Here is a 19,637-nt window from a genome sequence, read left to right as displayed (position 1 = left end):
AGGACACGATCCTTGGTGCACAGAAGTTGTCTATAGCTGTACGCAAAAAAGGTGGCACAGGGGCTGGGAGGCCATCTTGGCTTAATAGAGAACTCACAGATCTTCTGATAAAGGAAAGGGAGGCTTACCCACGATGAAAGCTAGGAATAGGTCCCAAGGAGAACTATATAAGATTGGCCCACGCCTGTAGGGGGCAGATTAGAAAAGCAAAGGCGGTGACCGAATTCAGGTGGGAAACTGGTTACAGGGTCAGACCCAGAGAGTAGCCAGTGGGATCCCCCAGGGTTTGGTACTTAAACCAGTGCTTTTCAACATTTTTATCAATGATCTGGATGTAAGGGTGAAAAACACACTGGGAAAGTTTGCCGGTGACACTAAGCTGTGGGGAAGTGCGGCCATGCATCAGGGTAAGCTGATGATCCAGGTGGACCTAGACAGATTAGTTAGATGGGCAGACCAAAACCAGATGCTGTTCAACACTGAGAAGTATAAAGCGCTCCATCTGGGGAGGAAAAATCCGCAACAAACTTACAGGTTCAGTGGTGCTATGCTAGCTAGCACCACATCCAAAAGGGACCTGGGGTCATAATTGACCATAACATGAATATGAGCCACCAGTGTGATGCTGCAGTTAGCAGAGGAAACAATACACTAGCATGCATCAACCGATGCATCTCAAGCAAAACTAAGGAAGCTATTTTCCCACTCTACTCAGCATTGGTGAGGCCACACCTGGAGTATGGCATCTAGTTCCGGGCGCCACAGTTCACAAAGGATGTGGAGAAGCTTGAGAGAGTCCAGAGAAGAGTCACTCATATGATTAGAGGCCTGAAGAGCAAGGCATATGAGGAAAAGCTGACAGATATGGGACTGTTCAGCCTAGAAAAGAGAAGACTTCAGGGGGATTTGGTAACAGCTTGCAAATGTATCAGGGGTGAGCATCAGGGGTTAGGTGATAGGCCTGTGTGAATAGGCCTATTTGATTTGGCTTTGGATCCGGCTGCTTTGGATGCCAGGAATCCGATCTGGAGCTCCGGATTGGTTTCCTGCTTTGATTCGGCCGAAGTGGCTCCCCAAACCCCTGCACCTATCTCCTTGAAACTTGGCAAACTTTGTGGCCTCAGCAGGGGCCAACATCCCTGCAGTTTTCACCTCCCTGTGGCATAACACATACACGACATGAGTTTTACTTTCAAGAATTTAGGGTGCAGTTCCCCCCGAGCCCCTGCACCAATCTTCTTGAAACTTGGCAAGCTTCATGATCTCAGAAGGGGCTACCATCCCTGCAAGTGTCATCTAAATTGGACAAAAAACAACAAAGTTATAGATATTTCATTGATTCCCCATTATACCCTATGGCTAGATCTCTGAAGCAGCTCCAAAGCTTTTCTGAAGCAGTTCAGAAGCTCCAAACCACTTCAGAAAGCCTAAAGAAGCCAGCACTTCAATCCGGACATGCTACTTTGGCATCCAAAGTGTCCGAATCTTCTCCGGATCCGAAGCGCAGTCGGAAGCCTTGCACAGCCCTAATAGGTGAACAACTATTCACCAAAGCATGCCAGGGGAAAACCAGGAGCAGCAGTCACAAACTCCTATAAGAAGGTATCAGGGTGGATATAAGGAAAAACTTCTTCGTGGTTCATTTGACCAGACTCTGGAATACACTCCCAGTGGGGATGGTGCAGGCACCTATCCCTGGAGATCTTCAAAAGGAGACTGGATGCACGCCTTTCTGGGGTTATTTGACTCCAGCAGTCTTTCCTGCCCAGAGCTGTGGGGCTGGACCCGATGATCTCATGAGGTCCCTTCTAAGCCTAAACTTCTGTGAATCTGTGAAGTCCAGAAACCTTGGACTCTTTAAAGATCCTGTAAGAGAGAGATTCTGCAAATCCCAGCTTGCCTAGTGAAATAGAAGGTAAGCTTACATTCTCCCCAAGTAGAAAGTAAGCTCTTCTGCAAGGAGCAGAAAAAGGAGGAGTTGTGCTCTTGCACCTCTCCCACCCCGCCCACCCCTTCCAAGCCCTGAGTTTGGGTTGCTATTGTCTGATGCATGTCTTGCACAATCAATGCCATCTCAGTCTGGTGCCCTTCACTTCTAACCTTAAAGTGTTGAGCTGAACACAATAGGAGCTGGTCTGCATAGGACAGGGGGAGAAGTGTCTCTGTATTTGGGGTGAGCCAAGTGGGGGTGCTTTTGGTTTTGCCAGAGCCAGTTCCAAAACAGCGGTGATTCAGAGCCAGCTCTGAAGGTCTCTAACTCTGGCAGGTGGAATTCAGGTTCAAAGCTTCCAGCTTGGCACTATTCTTGCCTATACTGAGCAACATCCCAGACAATGGGGGACCAACAAGTGAGAGGCCTGCCCTAAAGGTAAAGTCTCAGGGAAGGCACTGCTTTTCTGTTTTGATTGCACAGAGGAGCTCTGGTTCATGACTGGGGCTTCTAGGTGCCTCCCCAGTATAAATAACAATGATGTATGGCAAAATGAAGATCCCCACCTTCTGCTGGGTTCTCTTCTTTCTTCTAAGAAAATTCTTCTCAGGACAAAAGCAAATGCAGCAGTCACTGGAGAGTCGTAGAAAAAGAAAATGAAAATCAAATGGAGCTGAAGAGACTGTGGGGGAATTCCCAGTCGGGTTTGGGGAATTTCCATGGGAATTTTCATAGCTCAGTCTTGCAGGTAAATGACAATGAATTTTCTCCTAAGTGATGATGCGCACTTTCTGAGGCTTGTATCCATAAGGGGTGGCATCTTCCAAATAAGGGCATGATTCAAAACCTAAGATTGTGAGTGGCTCAGCCAACAGCATAAAGTCTCAGCGCGCCCAAACAGCGGTAGAGACGTTCGAGATCGACACTGGGACCATCACTTTCGACTCGAACAGTCAGAGACTGAGGTCACAATGAGGATCGCACTGGACCACGCCTCACTGGCCAGAGTCACCTCACAAACTTGGGGACACCTGACTTATGAGAGGCTAACAAAGCCTAATTGGACAGAAAGTGCGCACGCTTGGCAACCGGCTCTGACCCATAAGTGCCGTTGATATATGTTTATGTTTGTGGTGTTATTGTATGTTATAGTCACATTTTGTGTTTTATTGTTATTTGTAACCATCCCTTTGTTGTTAAACACGGTTGTTTAAATAAACCTTATCCACGATCTAACCCAGAAATCTCTAGAACCTTCTCTCAGATCCGGCCGACTATTATCGGGCCATGACAAAAGACACATTACATTCTCAAAGACATAAACTAAGAAAAAACAGGTCCCATTTTACCCAGCTGTGGGTAAAATTTGGACCAAAAAAGCTGAATGAAAATCAGAGTCAATTCTTCACAACACAGCAGGGGACAACTTTGGTGTTTTATTTCTAAATTATATAGAGCCTAAAATGTATAATGTGTAATGGCCTCTGTTCCTTTGGTGACTATGCATACGGGAGCTGATGGAATAGGCCCAAGCTGCAAAAATTCAGATCCCTATTCAGTTAAATGTCAAACCCTCCTTCTGGATAGCTTTTCTAGAGTCCCATAACCAAATAATGGGTTTCTAATGCCCAAGAGAGCCAAGAGGTTCTATATTACAAGAGTAATATATTGTACTAATTTACATTATCTGAAGACAAGCAGTTAATCCTGACAACACCCCTACAGGGCAGGTAGGTAGGTTATATTCAGGGATCGAGGTTTTCTCTGATTTAAAAAAATCTCCAATTTTCCGTTAAAAAAAGTAACTCCAAGTCCACTTTTTTCTATGATTCAAATGAAACACCACTAATATATAGACGTATATATAATGGTGTTTCATTTTAATCAAGGAAAAATGTGGATTTGGGGTTACTTTTTTTTAACCAAAAATTGGGGATTTTTTTAAATTGGAGAAAACCAGGATCCCTGGTTATATTTCCCCATTCTATAGATGGGGGTGATGAGACAAGTCATGACTCAGCTTTTTCCCGGTAGAGCTAAATGCCTGCCAGCATTGTTCCTCATCACACACCCTTCTGGCTGGATTATTTCTCACTACCGCTATGGTGAAGTAATCTGCTTCTGCTAATTGGTTCTTGTTATAGAGAACATGCTGACTTAACCCTTTGGTTTCTAAAGTGAAAGCTTATAAATGTGATGGTAGAATGTATTGCCAAAGTCTGACTCTAAAACAGAAAAGAAGGACTTGGTTTCCCCACTATAGCGCCAGAGAGGGTAGCTGCACTGAAAAATTAACAGCTCAAATCAGACATAGATGAGTGATAAAGTTATTTGCTACTGAATAAATATTAGAGCCAGTGTATAAGAAGTCACTGAATCCCCACATCTCCGGACAGAAATGCTGGGTGGGGGGAGTTAGTAATGAGAGAGGAAGTTGTGCCTCACTAGCTTGCTGTTTTGAATCCTGCCCAAGCCAGCAGCGATGGAGTGCCCAGAGATACACCCTTTGTACTATAATCCTGTTAGATCTTATGAGTTAAATGAGGTCAAGCTGGGTTAGCACTTCAATAGGAGACCTCCAGGGCTGTTGCTAGTGATTCAATAAGCAACACAGTCCTGTCTGAAGTGGTATCAAATAATTGTACCAATGCAGTACAATTTAGGGATCTTATTCAGCTCTGGGTCCTGACTTTTGTAGCCATAAGAATAGCAATGTTAACTCCAAATCCTAGCCAAAGGGCAGGGGTTGTTAATTAAGAAAGTCTGTATATATAATTCTCCTCTTCCCTTTCCCCAAAGGGTTTTGGAGCAGAGTGTACACTGATAAAAAGCAGAAGCATTGTACTGGAGAGGGAACTGCATTTCCGCGACAGGTGAAGTAGTTGCTCTTGTCGCTGTGGTTTCTATATCCATAGCTGCTTTGAAATTCTTTGGGGGAGAAAGACATCACATAAATGTTCTACTACTCTCATTAAATGTTTTACCATCCAGTGGCTGTTGGGTGTCTAATACGATCAAGAAGTATCCATAAGCAAACATGTTAAGAGTAATCTAGCAAACAGATGTCCACATCACAAAATCACCACAAAAGGCAACAGGTGGCAGTGATGTTGTGAATGGCCTCAGCAAAAAGATGAGACAGGCTGTGGAATGTGGACTTCCTTCCCTCCAAACCAAGCTTGAACCTCACTGGCAGGGCAGTAGAGGGAAAGTATGAACTGTTATTACTTGCACTATGAGAGTAAATAGAATGAGAAGTGGAGCAGAGAGAGAAAAACCAAATAGAAAAGCTGTGATAAAAGAGCAGAGTGGGGAAGATGTTGTATTTAAAGGGTAAATGCCATACCATGCAGAGACCTTTCACTTAAACTTGTCAGCCACAATTTTTCTGGTGAGCCCTCCTGTCCTAAACATATAGCTAACTTTCCCTTTAGATGGAAAAGCCTGTTGAATAGGTGTGTGCATGTGATGGGTTTTCTATATTACATACAAAATATTTTATGTTATCATCTCAAGTGTATGTTTGTGCATTCATGTATGTGTGTGTGTGTATCTTTGAATTCCTGTGGACAACACCTATGGATCTTGAGAGCTTCAAACTGCCTTGATTTGTTCTTCCAAATGCCTCTCATTTAACTTTGTTCCCCTGTGACCTAACATCCTGGCTTCTTTCCTTTCCTGTTTCCCTTTTATGAAATTTAACTCTTGGAAGGGTGTTCTGAGCAAAGGAGGATCCAGAGACACAGTGCTATGAACAATGACGCCTTGCTCTTACATCCTTCTTCGTTCTCTTTCAGTGACTTTGTGTGTCACATTTGTTCAGTTTACAAGTGAAAACAAAAATTTTCTACCTGTCAGCACAGTGCACTCAACCTGGCACCTGAAAATCAAGCTGTGTCCTCTCTGCTTCATACATTATCACCATCCATAATGACTGTGGAAATAGAGCTCAGCTGGAGGTGTTACTGATGATGTATAAGCCAAGATACGGCATCTGCTGCTGTCCAAGTTCTTTTCAGTGAGCTTGAGAGATACAAAATCCCTGTTATGTTGAACAAATGCTGTGATAGAATGAACAAATTAGTCCATTGCAGAGGACATGGTCCACCTTAGAAACAGACTTTGTGCTTAGGTATGGTTGAGCCCTTTGACCATAGGGTTTCCCAAATGGCTCTACAGAAAGATACTGGATTATCATCTGATTCTACACTAGTTTTATCCCTTCCGTTCAATTGATTTAGGCCCAATGCATCCTAATGCAAGTGAGGAACAAAATGGGGACTGAAAAGGCAGCAACCATGATAGCAAAAGCAAAAGCAGCTGTTCATCTAGTCCATTCATCCACGTGGACCCTTCCCCATTGCAACGTGCTTCATTCCAAGATAACGTGCCAGTTAAGGCATGGACATTGCCTGTCAAATCAAAGTACCAGAAGCTATTAGGCTTGATTTTGGCAGCTGAGCAAGCAGACAGTGTGTGACAGGACAAGAGAGAAGGACTGAAGCCTGAACCAGGCTGAGAGACTGATAACGTGGAGCTAGGGTTGCCAACCCTCCTGGATTGGCTGGGAGTCTACTGGAATTGGCATTGATCACCCGGTGACTATTGAAAGCAATCAAGGAGCTTGATATTGTGAACAGGTTGAACAGTACAATTAATTACATTACATCATGTTGGGGAAAAAAATCTCCCGGAATTGCTTCAGTTAGAGTTGGCAATCCTACCTGGAGCATTGTCAGGTCCCGTGCAACATTCTCTAAGCAGCACTGTATCTTCACCTCAGTCCAGACCTTTCAGACCATCTCAACCTGTGCGTGTCTGGGGCATGACCTCATTCTGTCAGTACCCTTCTGCCCTGCCCTGCAAACATCCTCAGTGGTTCCTTTCCTTGAGTCGAAATTTCATTCTGTAAATGCAGCCCAATCTGGGCCTGCTATTGCATCGAGATGCAGCTAGCCAAGTTAGTCTGAAGTCAAGTACTAGGCAAGATACAGTTGCACCTGACACAGAGACTAGCCAAAGTAGATATAGCACAAACTTTCATGAGCTGAAGTTCACTTCATCAGACGCTGTGAAAGGAACATACAGGAAGCAGAGTATAAGAAGAAGAGACAAAATAGAATGCAAAAGACAAGGAAAGGCGGGGAGGGGGCAAAAGACAGGCGCAAAGAAGTCTTATCCCATTACCTGGATTAGTTTGTGTGACTCCTTTCTTTCTATGGGTTTACTGCTTGTTTTCTTTTCCTCTCCCAGAGCACCTGCCGCTCCCTTGTTTTTGTGTTCTAATTTCTCTCCTTTTTATACTCTGCTTTATGCAGGTCCTTTCACAGCATCTGATGAAGTGAGCTTTCACTCATGGGTGATATATATCTCTACTTTGGTTAGCCTATAAGGTGCAAATCTATCCCGCCTTCTGCTGCTGTAGGCCTGGCAGTGTCCGTGCAGTTCTACTACCTGCATCTGCATTCTGACTTGCAGCTCCCTCTGTTCCCAGTGGTGGAGCCTCATGCTACCCAGTTTGCCTATGCAAGTGCCTCATCCCTCACAGAGAGGCCTGAGGCCTGATGTTCATCCTGCTTACTCCAGTTTTAATCAGCTACTTCTAGTTTAAGAGCAGCTGCAGATCAGACTCCCAGTTTGGAAGTCAAATGCTTACCCCTTTGCAGGCAAGAGGCCAATCAGTTGCACATTGCTGAGGAGAAGAAAGCCAGTTTCTGAGTGAAAGAGCAGCAAGCTCTCCACCACATCTTAGAATAAGTAACTGTCGGGGAGAAGTGCAGAGTTTTAACCTCTGCCTTCACCTTTTGTTCTAGCTGGCAATTAAAAATGCAAAAGAGAACGTCATTCACCCTGACCAAATTTTAATAGCCAGCATGTGGGACTTAAAAGTGTCTGTGCATGCAGATCAACACATGTAAGTCTGGTCTGAACAGCCCTGTTCTACCCTGAGAGGACATGGTGCCCATCACAGCCACAGCACCTGCTATTGTCAGAGGCAAACAGAGCAGTAAAGAGAGATGTATGTTTTGGTCTGGAGGAGAGGAAATGTAATAGGCTGGTTAGGGAATTTCACCCATACATCTTTGTTCTCCTGTAGTTCCTTCCATCCAGGGCATCTCAAAGCACTTTACAGGCTATAATGAATCTTCTGCAAAGAGTGGGAAATGGAACAGAGAATCACTGAGTCCTCCAAGTTTAAGGTCACTGACTCCTCCAAGTTTACGTGGGATCTTTACTTTTTTTTCAATAGATAAAATCATCACCATCCCTTCATGACCTTGGGGACTCTTTCAGCTAAGTCAGGAGTTGTCCTGAGGGAGGGAGTACAGGGTGGGGTGGGGTGGGAGCAGGGCAGGTCCTGCAGTCCCTACTCAGACAAAGCTTCAGTGGGAATGTATACCCAGCTAAGGACTACAAAATTAAACCCCAGACTTTTGTTGCAGCAGGAACAGACAGGGTCAGCATTTACTAGAACTGTGCAAATAATTGATTTTCCTTTGTTGTTGTTGTTGTTGTTTAAGAAAAAACAGGGAAAAAAATTCACCTCAGGTCAGATGAAGCACTTCATTGCAATGTGCCATGCTTCTAATTATATTTAGGTGAATTTCCAAAGCAAACTTCATTACAAAATGAAAAATCAATATGTTTGATTGAGAAAATGTCAAAACAGGACATTTCCATCTTTATAGGGTTGGGGGGGGCAAAAAACTTTAGTGTCAATTTGCAAACTATTTTAGTTGAACCCAAACTGCACGCTTATTAAATAAAATACTTGGCCAAAAATTCTCCCCCAGCTCTGGTGTTTACTCAACACTGGTGCATCTACACGAGACATGTTGATGCACATTACCCTAATTTAATCTGCGCTACGGCACATGTCTACAAATGTGCTCCCTTAATGTGCATTAAAAACAGTGAAATTTGGCTAATCATGCCTAAATTTGATACCTGCAAATGCAGGTTTCAAATTTAGGCATGATTAGTTAAAATGTATTAACACACATGTAGACACTAACTTTAGTGCTGGGTCTGCCCAGCCACTAGGGGCACACGGCAAGGCTGCAGAGACTTGGCACTAACTTCAGTGCCAAGTGCACTCACTTTACTGGTAAGTCCCTGCACTTGTAGACACCTGCCAAAAATCACTTAATGTGCATTATCTTAATGCACTTTAAATTTAGTCGCACTGAAATGCATATGCAGATGTCCCCACTGAGAGCAAACCTCTGCCTCAGAGGTCTGCCTTGTTGCTGGATTTATTCTAGTACAGAGCCCACATGATTCAAGCAGGACACTTAGTACCAATTAGAGCAGAAGGCCACACTAAAAGAACAAGCCAGATAGCATGGAGTGGCATAGAGAGGCCATATCAAGGAGCCTATCCATAAAGCAGCTCACCCAAACCAAACCCAGAAGTCCAGCAATGAAGATGATCTGGAAGCACCGTCAGGATCACTCTCCCTTTCTCTAGCCACTTTGAGGGTGCCCTCAGAGTGACTTCATCTTCACATTTCCAGGTCTGGCACAAGTGAGTGAAAATGGCCCACCCCCAAATTTCCAGGGACATGGTATAGACAGACCTATCCAAAACCTAGAGCACACTACTGGAGGAGAGCAGGAGAGGCTAGGAATGCCACCCATGCTTTGGGCCCCTTTGGCAGGTGGTTGTTTATAGCATGGTTTTTCCAAGGCCAGCCTTGTTTGAATCCCCAAATTTGAGGTTCCAGAGCGTTTCCCTTGACAGCTCTACCCATTTTTCTTCCCTGTTGCCTTAATTTTCATTCTCTGCTTTTTCTGACTCTTGCTGTCTACGCACCTCATCAATCCAGTGCCAGCTTCCATGCACATGCTAACAGCAACATAATTTGTAGCTGCCCAATACAAGGGAACTCCATGTTAGGACACCAGTGACTGAAGCCGGGCTTTGGTGGTTTATGATGAGTAGCCAAATCTCATGCTTCTGGGCATAGAGCAATCAGTGCACAAATCAGCATTGGGCATCCTGTCAGTGAGCAGCTGTGAAAAATGGCCCAGTTGTGGTGGGGTTATTTATTGCTGATGTGACAGTAGTAACCTTTTGCCCCCAAGTGAATTGGGCCCCATTGTGGTAGGCACTGGGACATTCCTCATACTTGTTGCCTGAATAAAGGAGTAACGTAGCAAGTGAAGGAACAGAGACACAGAGAAGTCAAGTGACTTGTTACATAGGAAAGACTTGGCAGAGCCTAGAGCTGAAGCTGCATCTCCTCATCCACAGCCACATGAATAATGTTTCTCTCATTAGTAAGCTGCATTATGTTCTTTTGAGCTTTTGGATCAACAGAACTAATGAGAGACAGTCAGGATGTTGCATTTGAAGAAGCGGCTGATATTCAATTACAAGCTGTATTATAACATTAATACTGCCCGTGGTATCCCAACCAAAGATACCAAGACTCTTTAAGGGGTTGGTTTTATAACCATTGCTAAGATGAGGCCAATGAAACCTTGCAATGAAAGACTTGGCCAAGGCCACACAGTGAATCAGAGACAAGGTAGAGACTAGAATACAGGTCTCTTGGTGCTTGCAACCTGCATGCAACAGAATTATTGCCTTAAGTGACAAATCCCTAAGAGGAAGACATCAGTGATACTCCATGAGTTAATTAGATATGTTACCCACTGGCTATGGGTGGCACAAAAAAAACAGTCAGTGTCTTAATGCTCCTAGGAAGCGAAGACTCCCAGTTCTGCAGGGAACTCGTTACATTCAACAGCAGCCCCATGCCTGGAGCTTCTCCGGGCAGAGGCCCAGTTATGTTCTGTTGGGTAGACCTTAGAAGCAGCCATAACCCACACATAAGGCTTTTCCTCTAGTGGCTCACTCCACATGCACTCTCTGGGGTTCCCCCAAGAGCCAGAAGTAACTGATTATGATTTATATCACCAGGCATCAGTTGCAACAAGCGAGCCACAAGCACGCCTCCCTCAGGCTAAGCTGCACAACACTCAGCATTGTACAAAACTCACTCCTTGTCTGTGTTCACAATAAACTCACTTCCCTGCTTTTGAAAAATATGGCACATTTTTAAGTTAAAATTGGATTAATGAGTGGTGACCTTGTCATGCCTCATTACATAAATGAGGAGCAAGATTGTTACACCAGTTAATGAATTCCCTCCCAACGCATGCATTTGGGATCTCGGTCACACAAATATGGGTTGCCCTTTGATATCTGGATTCGTCTTTTGTCAGCAAAGCAGATGAACTTTTGTGCTTTTTCCCTTTAATAGAAAAAAGAGAGAGGCTGGTGTTAACCCCTGCCTGGCCAGGAATGCTGGGGACCTCCCAGAACTGTTCCTCTTAAAAGGGAGGGAGTTAGGACCCTGCATGCAAGCTCCGATCATTTCTTTCTCCTTCACTGCCTGGCTCCCTGCCTCTCTCTCACACTCTCTGCTCCTTTTCTGCCAAAGAGTAGGTTAAGAAATGCCCAACTTTTCCCCCTCTTTCCAAAAAGATCAGAAAGGCAGGGTTAAAATCAAAAGAGACAGAAGAAGAGTTTGTGAGGGCTGGGGAGGAAAGCATAGAAAGAAGAAATAGAGAAAGCCAGGCAGAGGGGAAAAGAGAGAGAGAGGATTTTAGAATTCTTGCTTGGAATAGCAACCGGTGGGGCTTGTGACACACACACACACACACACACACACACACCCCTCCCTGCCCCTGTCTGCTTGGGAAAGGCATGGCTGGGAGATAGAAGAGGCAACCTCTTCCATAAAGAATTGGGACAGGAAAGAGAGCCACTAAGGCAGCACCCAGAGAATGGAAGAAGAACTCCTAAACTTGCTGGCAAGGAAGGAGCCCCAAAAGCACACGGCTTTGCTTTCCGGTTTCTGAACTTGGAGCCTCTTGCATGGGTTCATTTTTTTTTCTCTTCCCCGTTTTTTTTAATTTCTACCAGAGTTCTCTTCCCTAGAACTACGATACCAGCTGCAGCACATCTGGGCAGGACTGTCCATCCTTTTGGGCCAAGTGGGGATCAGGAGAGACAATCTCATTGCCTCCCCCACAAACTGGGTAGGAAAGAATCTTTCTGATTGAAACCACGCCAGCCCCAGCTGCTTCTCTTTATGTGGATACTGCACTTCCCTGGGATTGTCTGGTTTGTGCATCTAAGATGTCTGGAAAAGTTCTCCTGATGTACCTGACAATTTGTCCTGTTCTGCAGATAAGGTGAGGATGCTGCTTTCTACTATATACCCTTCTTAAACCCCCAGAAGGCACCAGAATTGGAAGCATCTCACCCTAGCTTTGAGAGATACTTCCCTGTGTTGGTTTCTAATGAGCCCTGATGTGTTTAAGAATGTTACTAGGCTGGTCTGCACTCTGTCTCTTCTGCCTTCATTTCACATGCCAGGTGCGGCTGGAGTCTTGAGATAGAGAGAATCCTTCCAGGACCTTTGAGGCTGAGCATCTCTATATCAGACAGATGCTTGGAATAATGAGCAGTTAACCAAGGGATCTCCCTGTCTCCATGTGTGTGGCTTGGGAAGGCAGGACACTGAGTCCTGTTTGGGTTTCTGTCACTGACCTGCTGTTGTGACCCGGGGCAAGTCAGTTTCAGCCTTTGTGCTTCATTGTCCCGATTCTACAGATGAGGACGCAAAAGCTTTTTCTCCATCCCATACAGATTTGGTCAATAGATATTAACCACTTTGACAGTCTCTGACAGAAGGAGCTCAATGTTGTTTTTCCAGGATGAATGGCATCCCTTATTTTCCTAGCTCGAGTCAGATAAGACCAGAGCTGTGATGGAGAGGCAGGTGGTAGTCTCTGACTCACTCAGAGGTGGTTTTCTCTAACAGGGATTGCCAGTAATCTCTGCAAAGATCTCATGGGTTTTCTCATCTGTTCCTTGGCATTTGCTTCCAGCTGTTGTGAAAATTGCCTCTACCTAGATCTGGCATTTGAGATTCCCCCCCAACACACACACACGCCCTCCAAAGCTGTGGACTTCCCCCAGTCTGTCCATTTGCCATTACAAATACATCTGAATCATGCCACATGACTTCCCATGAACTTGCCACTGCTCTGAAGCACGGACAAGCAGGGAGCTTTGCCCTCCTCACAACCCTATCACCTTATCTGGTCCTATAGAACTAGCAAATTGCTGAGAGGTTTTTATACCCCTTGTTTTAGTGAAGAGAACTGGGCTTCAGGTGATCTGGGCTCTATTCTTGATGAAAGACCCTCCATGTGTCCTTGGCTAAAGTCCCTCATTGTGCCTCAGTTTACAAATCTGTGGAATGGGAACAAAATGCATACTTTCATACCATGTCAAAGCATCTTGAGAGCTGTAGACCAAAGACAATGTATGGCCTAAAGCAGATACAGAGTGATCATTGCTGTTAATGTCATAGTCTCCATTTTTTCTTAATTTTCCCTTCTGGTTTGTTCCAGAATCTAACTGACATTCCCAGCTATTGGGCTAGATCCTTCAGCTGGTTTTAATCCCATTGATTTCAGTGGAGCTGCACAAATTCACATTGATGCGCCAGCTCTTATGTTTGCTATGGAGGCTGGATCTATTCTTTCCCTGCAAAGAAAGGAAAACATTACCCTTAGATTTTTTGTCTTATGCTTGTCACTGCTGTTGCATGTAGATGTGTCTCCACTAAAGCTGAATCCTAACAGACCCTGAGAGCTTCTGTGAATATCATCAGTTCCTGCTGACTATGATGGGAATGGAGGGCATCCAGCATGTCACAGGATTGCTCAGTGCCTTATTGGACCCAACCTCAAACTGCACGTGGTGTCAGAAAGACTGTACATTTCTTCTGGGCACAGTGAACCAAGGCCTGCTTCTGACACGGCCAAGGACACCACTATTTGCTGGCATGGCAGGAGGAAAAACATGTCCCATATGTGCTAGGTGGCCAGACGTGAAAAAGTACCCAGGAGAATCCCTCAGAGAGGCAGAACAGAAGGGAGCATTCAGCACTGACACATTCTACAGGTTGGAATGTCCCAGGTATTGTCCCGGTTTCAGCTCAAAACCTCCGGTGGTGTTGTGTAGGGGGATTAGGATGCTATCCCAGAGCCAGCAGTTTGTAAAGCCAGCAGTTTGTAAAGCTTTTCTGTAAACAGCAGTGAAAGCCCAGAGCACAAGGGGCTTCAAGTTTTTACTATTCCTAACCCTGCTGGTGAGCTTAATGGCTGGATCAGGAAAAGAACATGTTGTCAGCAGATCATTACCCCCAGGGCTCAGGGGAAGAGGGATTTTACTGGCTGAAGCTAATTGGCAGAATAAGGCAACTTAACGCCTATCAAATGCCATTACAAATGCAGTCAGGGGCTGGGAGCATGAATCCTGGTACTAATATGCTGATCCTCCTGAACTCTCAGGCTGGGAACATGAACAGTCATTCCTTTGCATTTATCATGTGGCCGTTCTTTCACTCAGAATCTGGGAGCACAAAGCCCAGTTCTGTCGCATTAGCAAATCGGTACTCCCAAATTCTGGGACTGGGAGATGAATCCTAATGCTATTGCACTACTAGGCATGTCTTCCTGAATTCTGACCCAGGGAGCTTGGACTTTAACTGCTATCAACCTACAGGGCTGGGAGCATGAACCTTGGGCACTAGTGACTCCTACTGATATCTATCCAGTGCACTTTTCTGCATTGTATACAAGTTTAATTTCTTGTACCACTGTGATCCACCTGTTTTTTAAGGTTCAGAAGGTGGATTCGGGCACCAATGCCCTATCTCATGGTCCAAGCATCTTCATAGCTCTGCAAAGGGCCAGATGATCTCCACAGTTTGCAGTTCAAAATCACATTCACAAACTGAGTGCTGTAGTTTGGAAGTGAGCCAAGAACTACAGGGCCATTGGGAGGCTTAAATTCCAGGTGCTCACTTTTCTAACGGGAAGCTATACCCTGAAATTGGCCCATCTTCCCTTCCCCACCCATCCTTATATCCAAATGAGATCCTCTCTGTCCCATCATCCAAGCAAACCCCAGGATTCTCCAATATGCCCTGCTCTATTCCTGAAGAGCTGAGTATCTGGAATAGGACTGGCCAGGGGTTGTTGATGGAAAGGTGTGGAGGAGAGAAAGGAACTTTGATAGCTTCCCTGTCCATGTGTACTGGATTTTCACAGCTGTGGCAAGTGGCTGATGTCACATTTCATACCATGGTTCAGTCCAAACTTTGATGGAACTATTTAAAATTGCCCAGGCTTCTTTCTGAAACCTCCTCTTCCAGCAGGAGCTGCTGTTACCACTGGAAGCACCAGGATGCTTTGTGCTGAGCTGAGTCAGCCAGTCCAGCCAATCCACACACCACTGATTCTGAGGACTCTGCCTTACCATTGCTTACTGAGGCAGATACTCATCTGGTGCCCAAAAACGCAGCTTTTCCACTGGGGTAGTAGGTGGTATTGCACCAGCTGGTGGCCCGATGCTCCTGCTGGTACAGCAGCTGACAGAACGTGCCTCTCCTCTTACATAACTCTCTTCCATTTACTGGAAATAGTAAGGCCAGTTCCAACTGAGGTCCACTCCTTGGGAGAAATCCTACTGCCTATACGTCATTGTCCACAAAGGCATAATGCTGCACTCAGGACCCTACTCTGTCTGCTCCTTTGACAGGGGAACAAAGAGCATCATTGTGGGAGCAGTTTCTAGATCCATTTTCCCTTCTGCAGAAGGTTAGTGCTGCACTAGAATGTCACTGTACTCATGGCATAGTATTGGACATGGGACCTGGATTCATGGGATCTCCATGGGGTTAGCTACAGTAGCTTAGTACTGCTCTTGCAATGCCCAGCAACTATTATCCCAGCTGATACAGACAGACATGCAGCTTGTCTAAGTGGGAACACTCAGGATAGTGACTCTAAATTAGTTTTAAAGTGGATCAGTTAAACAGTATTAAACCTTCATCTAAATTCTCCTATTCAGAATAGCACTGCCTTAAATGCAGCATGGCTTATTTAACTTCCAAAGTGAATTAAGCTAAATGAAATGAAGGCCACTTTAATTCTGCATAAGAGCATCCACACAGAGGTAAATGCAAGTTAACTAATCTATGCTAAATTCATACTGTTAGTCAATTCAGATTAATTTACACAGGCATGCCTGTGCAGACAAGCCCTTGGTGGCATTGTTATATGACTAAAAATCTATTTTAGCACATGGTAATTAACGGTGGTCAGAACATTTTCAATTCAATGACATTTTGTCAAAGAATTTCAGTGAAGCCTTTGTCAAAAGAGTTTCGAGCAAGCGGGACTCTTGTACTCTATAGTACAGTGACTATGGCACTAGCTGGGGAGAGCCAGGCTTAGGTCCCTGGTCTGCTTGATTCAGTGATCTGGGATGAAAAGTCTATCTTAAAGCTAGACTCTGAACCTTCATCTTCCTCATGCCCAGGCCAGAACCAGATTGCAGGTATTTTCACTCTGCTTCCTAAATCAAATCTGTCACACCCAAAACAGACCCTTCACCACAATTCTGTTTTTTATGGAAACACTTGAAAACCTTTGGGTTTTTTCCATTGCAAAACAAAAAGAAATTCCAGAGGTCCAACCATTACCACAAAACAGAGTTGTCACCCTCTGTCAGTACCCCATTAAGTCCCTATTAAGTACCCAGTACCCCCTTAAGTCCTCTCCATTGTGGTCACCTCCAGGGAGCAGGGCAGGGGGGCGAGGCCAGCACAGCTGGGCCCTCCCCACCCACTCTGTCCCCTGTGTCCCCACCATCATGGCGGTGTGTTGCCACCTGTCCAAACACTTCTTCGCACTGTGATTGGCTGTTTGTCAGTCAATCAGACCATTAATAAAGTGTTATGGACAGCCAGATGGACAGATTAAGGCTTTTATAATATTAGAATAATGAAAGCTTGCCTGGCATTGTCCATGGTACTTTGAAAAGAAATTCCAGAGTTTTCTGGACTAAGGGGGTTGGACTACACGACCTCCTGAGGTTCCTTCCTAATTTTCTATGACTATATGATTCTGTGAAAACCTGTCTGTCAATGGATAAATCAGTGCAAGTAATATCCATATTGTGCAGGTGGGGAAACCAAGGCATGGGAAGGAGAGGGGTTAAGCAATTCACCTAAACTCACACAGCATGTTAATGGCAGAAATTGAGCCCAGGCTTCCCACCTTACAGTCACCTCCCCCCGCCCCCCCCCAGCAAACCTGCTGTGACTTTCCTGTTCAGATACACTTGGCCTGTATAAGTGCAGCCACATTTGAAAAATAGCTCTACAAGTTGAGTCCTGGAGGCCTTGAATGCCTGTTCCTCTGTGACTACATGGAGCATGTCACTATCCAGAGGCCATCATTTGGGCCTCTTCTGCTTTGCTCATTGATATGTTGCAAAACTTCAACATAAATGTCTGAGTTTCACAAAACTGTGGTATCACTGTTGCAACCCAGTGTTCTTGCGCAGTAATATCATGCATTGCCTAAAGAGGGAATATTTGACCCCATCCATATTCCAGAGTGTGCCTGGGAGAAAACTTTTGACCCGTATGCCACACACCCAAACATGGAACAATCATATCACTGACAGTGTTTCATCCTCAGGGATTTCATTGTCTGGTGTCTGAAATTGGCTTGCAGATGAGGGAGACTGTTCAGCGCCTTGCTAAGCTATGACCACTCCTGCATGCTCACTCATGTCTCAGCTGTGTCACCAAGTGCTTTCATGCTCAAAGGGGAGTGTTTTGACATTTCAAAGAACTGATGTGAGGAGCATGGGCATATCTTCTCCCTGGTTCTGTAGGAGACATATGAGAGCTGGATTGTACCCGTCACTAGCTGCCAAGCCTGAATAACTTCGTTTGAGGAGACGCATTCTCCAGTCCAGAGAACATCCACTGGATGTTCCTGATTGCTAAATGTTTGCTGTGTGACATTTCCATTAGCAGATGTGTGTGGGCTCCACACACAGATACAGCCCTCCTTCTCCCTAATTACTCTGCCTCTGCAGTAGCTGTCAGGCATCAATTACTACACCTTCTCTGCCTGTCATGGTAGGATTTGGAATAGAAGCTTTTGGAAATAGGGACCAGGATTGGGTGTCATTAAAGCCAGGCAGCTCTTATCTAAACCACACACACATTCTCCTTCCAAAAATTCTTATCCTAATGTTGCTGTGATGCGTATAACGATAGGGAATCCTAAGAAAGGACCATTTCCATAGAAAACTGAAACAACTCTTCCCTTAGTGCTTGCAGAATGCTTTAGCCCTCAGTGAGAAATAGGGCTCAGATTTACTGTTATAGGCATACTAGGAAATCCATCAAATGCAGGCATAGCTCATACTGGTTTGGTGAGCAGAATAAGCCCTTCTAGCCATTCTTATACCAGCATAACAGCATGTTGCTGAGACTTGCTAATACAGAAGAGATACCAAAGACTTTACGTCTATAACAATACTAGTATTGGCCAAAATATAGAACTGCCTTAAAGCTGAGAGTAGCATAACCAAACTCAATTCTATGTGGGACTTTGTCCTACTCTGGTGGCTGCAGCCTCTACAGAGAAGCTTACAAATGTGCTACTGCCACAAAGCTGAAGGATCTTGAGCCTTAGATCAGTTGCTAATGACACCCTTTGGGACCAGTGTTTTGATCCAGGACTCCTGACTTCAGACCCCAGAGCAGAACTGCCTGAGTATTTAAAGAATGTTAAAATGAGGCTTAGGGGCAACCAAGGTTTTCTAACTTTTGCCAGTGTTACTTGTTCTGCTGATGATCTTGCCAGCAGCCAGACAAGATAGGCAGTGGTAGTAAAAAAAGCAGTAATGTTAGCATTTCCTGCTTCGATTGTGAACTGCACCAGGATAATTCAGTGTAATTTACTCCAGGCCACACCTGCAAAAATGCATTTACCAAGACTGTAGACTCCAGCCAGCTGGGTAGATGGCTGATTGATCGGTGTCTCCCAGTAAACAATCCTATTTTTCCTTTTGCAGCAATCACAAAGGGTTCTCAGTGACTTTTTTAAATGGACATACTTAAAAGTTACACAGCAGTGTAAATATACAAGCTAGCCTAGTCACTACATCTATTTGTAAAGGAAAACATATCCAAACATCAAGGCTGCAGTCTTTTTAAACATACTTAGAAAAATTGTCATGAGCAACCAAACAGGAAGAGCAGGCTGATGTGAAAATGCCTGAGCTAAAAGTCAGAGAAAAAATACAGTGGGTCCAGTCTTTTGATGGGAGTGTTTCTTAGCGTCTGGGCATGCTGGCTAGATAGAGTTTTAAAGAGATTAAGATGCAAACTTTATGTGTATTTTAAAATTAGAAACCCCTGGGTACATGAGCTGCTGCATCACTGTAGCAACAAGCTATGGCAACTTTGCTTTTTTCTACAGCGACGTAGTGTTAGCAGGCATGAACCGTTACACTATTGTGCAATAACCTAGCAGACCTCCTGAGGCTAAAAAGAAAGGCCTACAAAGGATGGAGGATGGGAGTCACCTCCAAGGAGGATTATTCTGCACTGGTCCGGTCCTGTAGGGAGCAGACCAGGAAAGCCAAGGCTGCAACTGAACTCCAGCTAGCTTTGAGCATCAAGGACAATAAAAAGTCCTTTTTCAGATATGTGGGGAGCCGGAGGAAAAGCAGGGGGAACATTGGACCCCTGCGGAACCAGATGGGGCAACTGACAACTGACGCCCAGGAAAAAGCCAACCTATT

At 44.9% G+C, this 19,637-nt stretch overlaps 1 protein-coding gene across 1 annotated transcript in view; it reads left to right on the top strand.

Moving 5' to 3' along the window:
- The first annotated feature begins 11,654 nt into the window (after positions 1-11,654).
- The window catches only part of LOC102384784 (gamma-aminobutyric acid receptor subunit gamma-4), a 178,773-nt gene continuing 170,790 nt past the window's right edge, over positions 11,655-19,637 (top strand). Inside the window, exon 1 of the mRNA XM_025208770.1 lies at positions 11,655-12,139. Within this exon, the coding sequence (XP_025064555.1) occupies positions 12,084-12,139 (56 nt within the window). The 5' untranslated portion in view covers positions 11,655-12,083. The remainder of the gene's footprint in view (positions 12,140-19,637) is intronic.

This window comes from Alligator sinensis, unplaced genomic scaffold (assembly GCF_000455745.1).
Source record: "Alligator sinensis unplaced genomic scaffold, ASM45574v1 scaffold879_1, whole genome shotgun sequence".
NCBI lineage: Eukaryota > Metazoa > Chordata > Crocodylia > Alligatoridae > Alligator > Alligator sinensis.
This window is presented reverse-complemented; position numbering and strand designations above follow the sequence as displayed.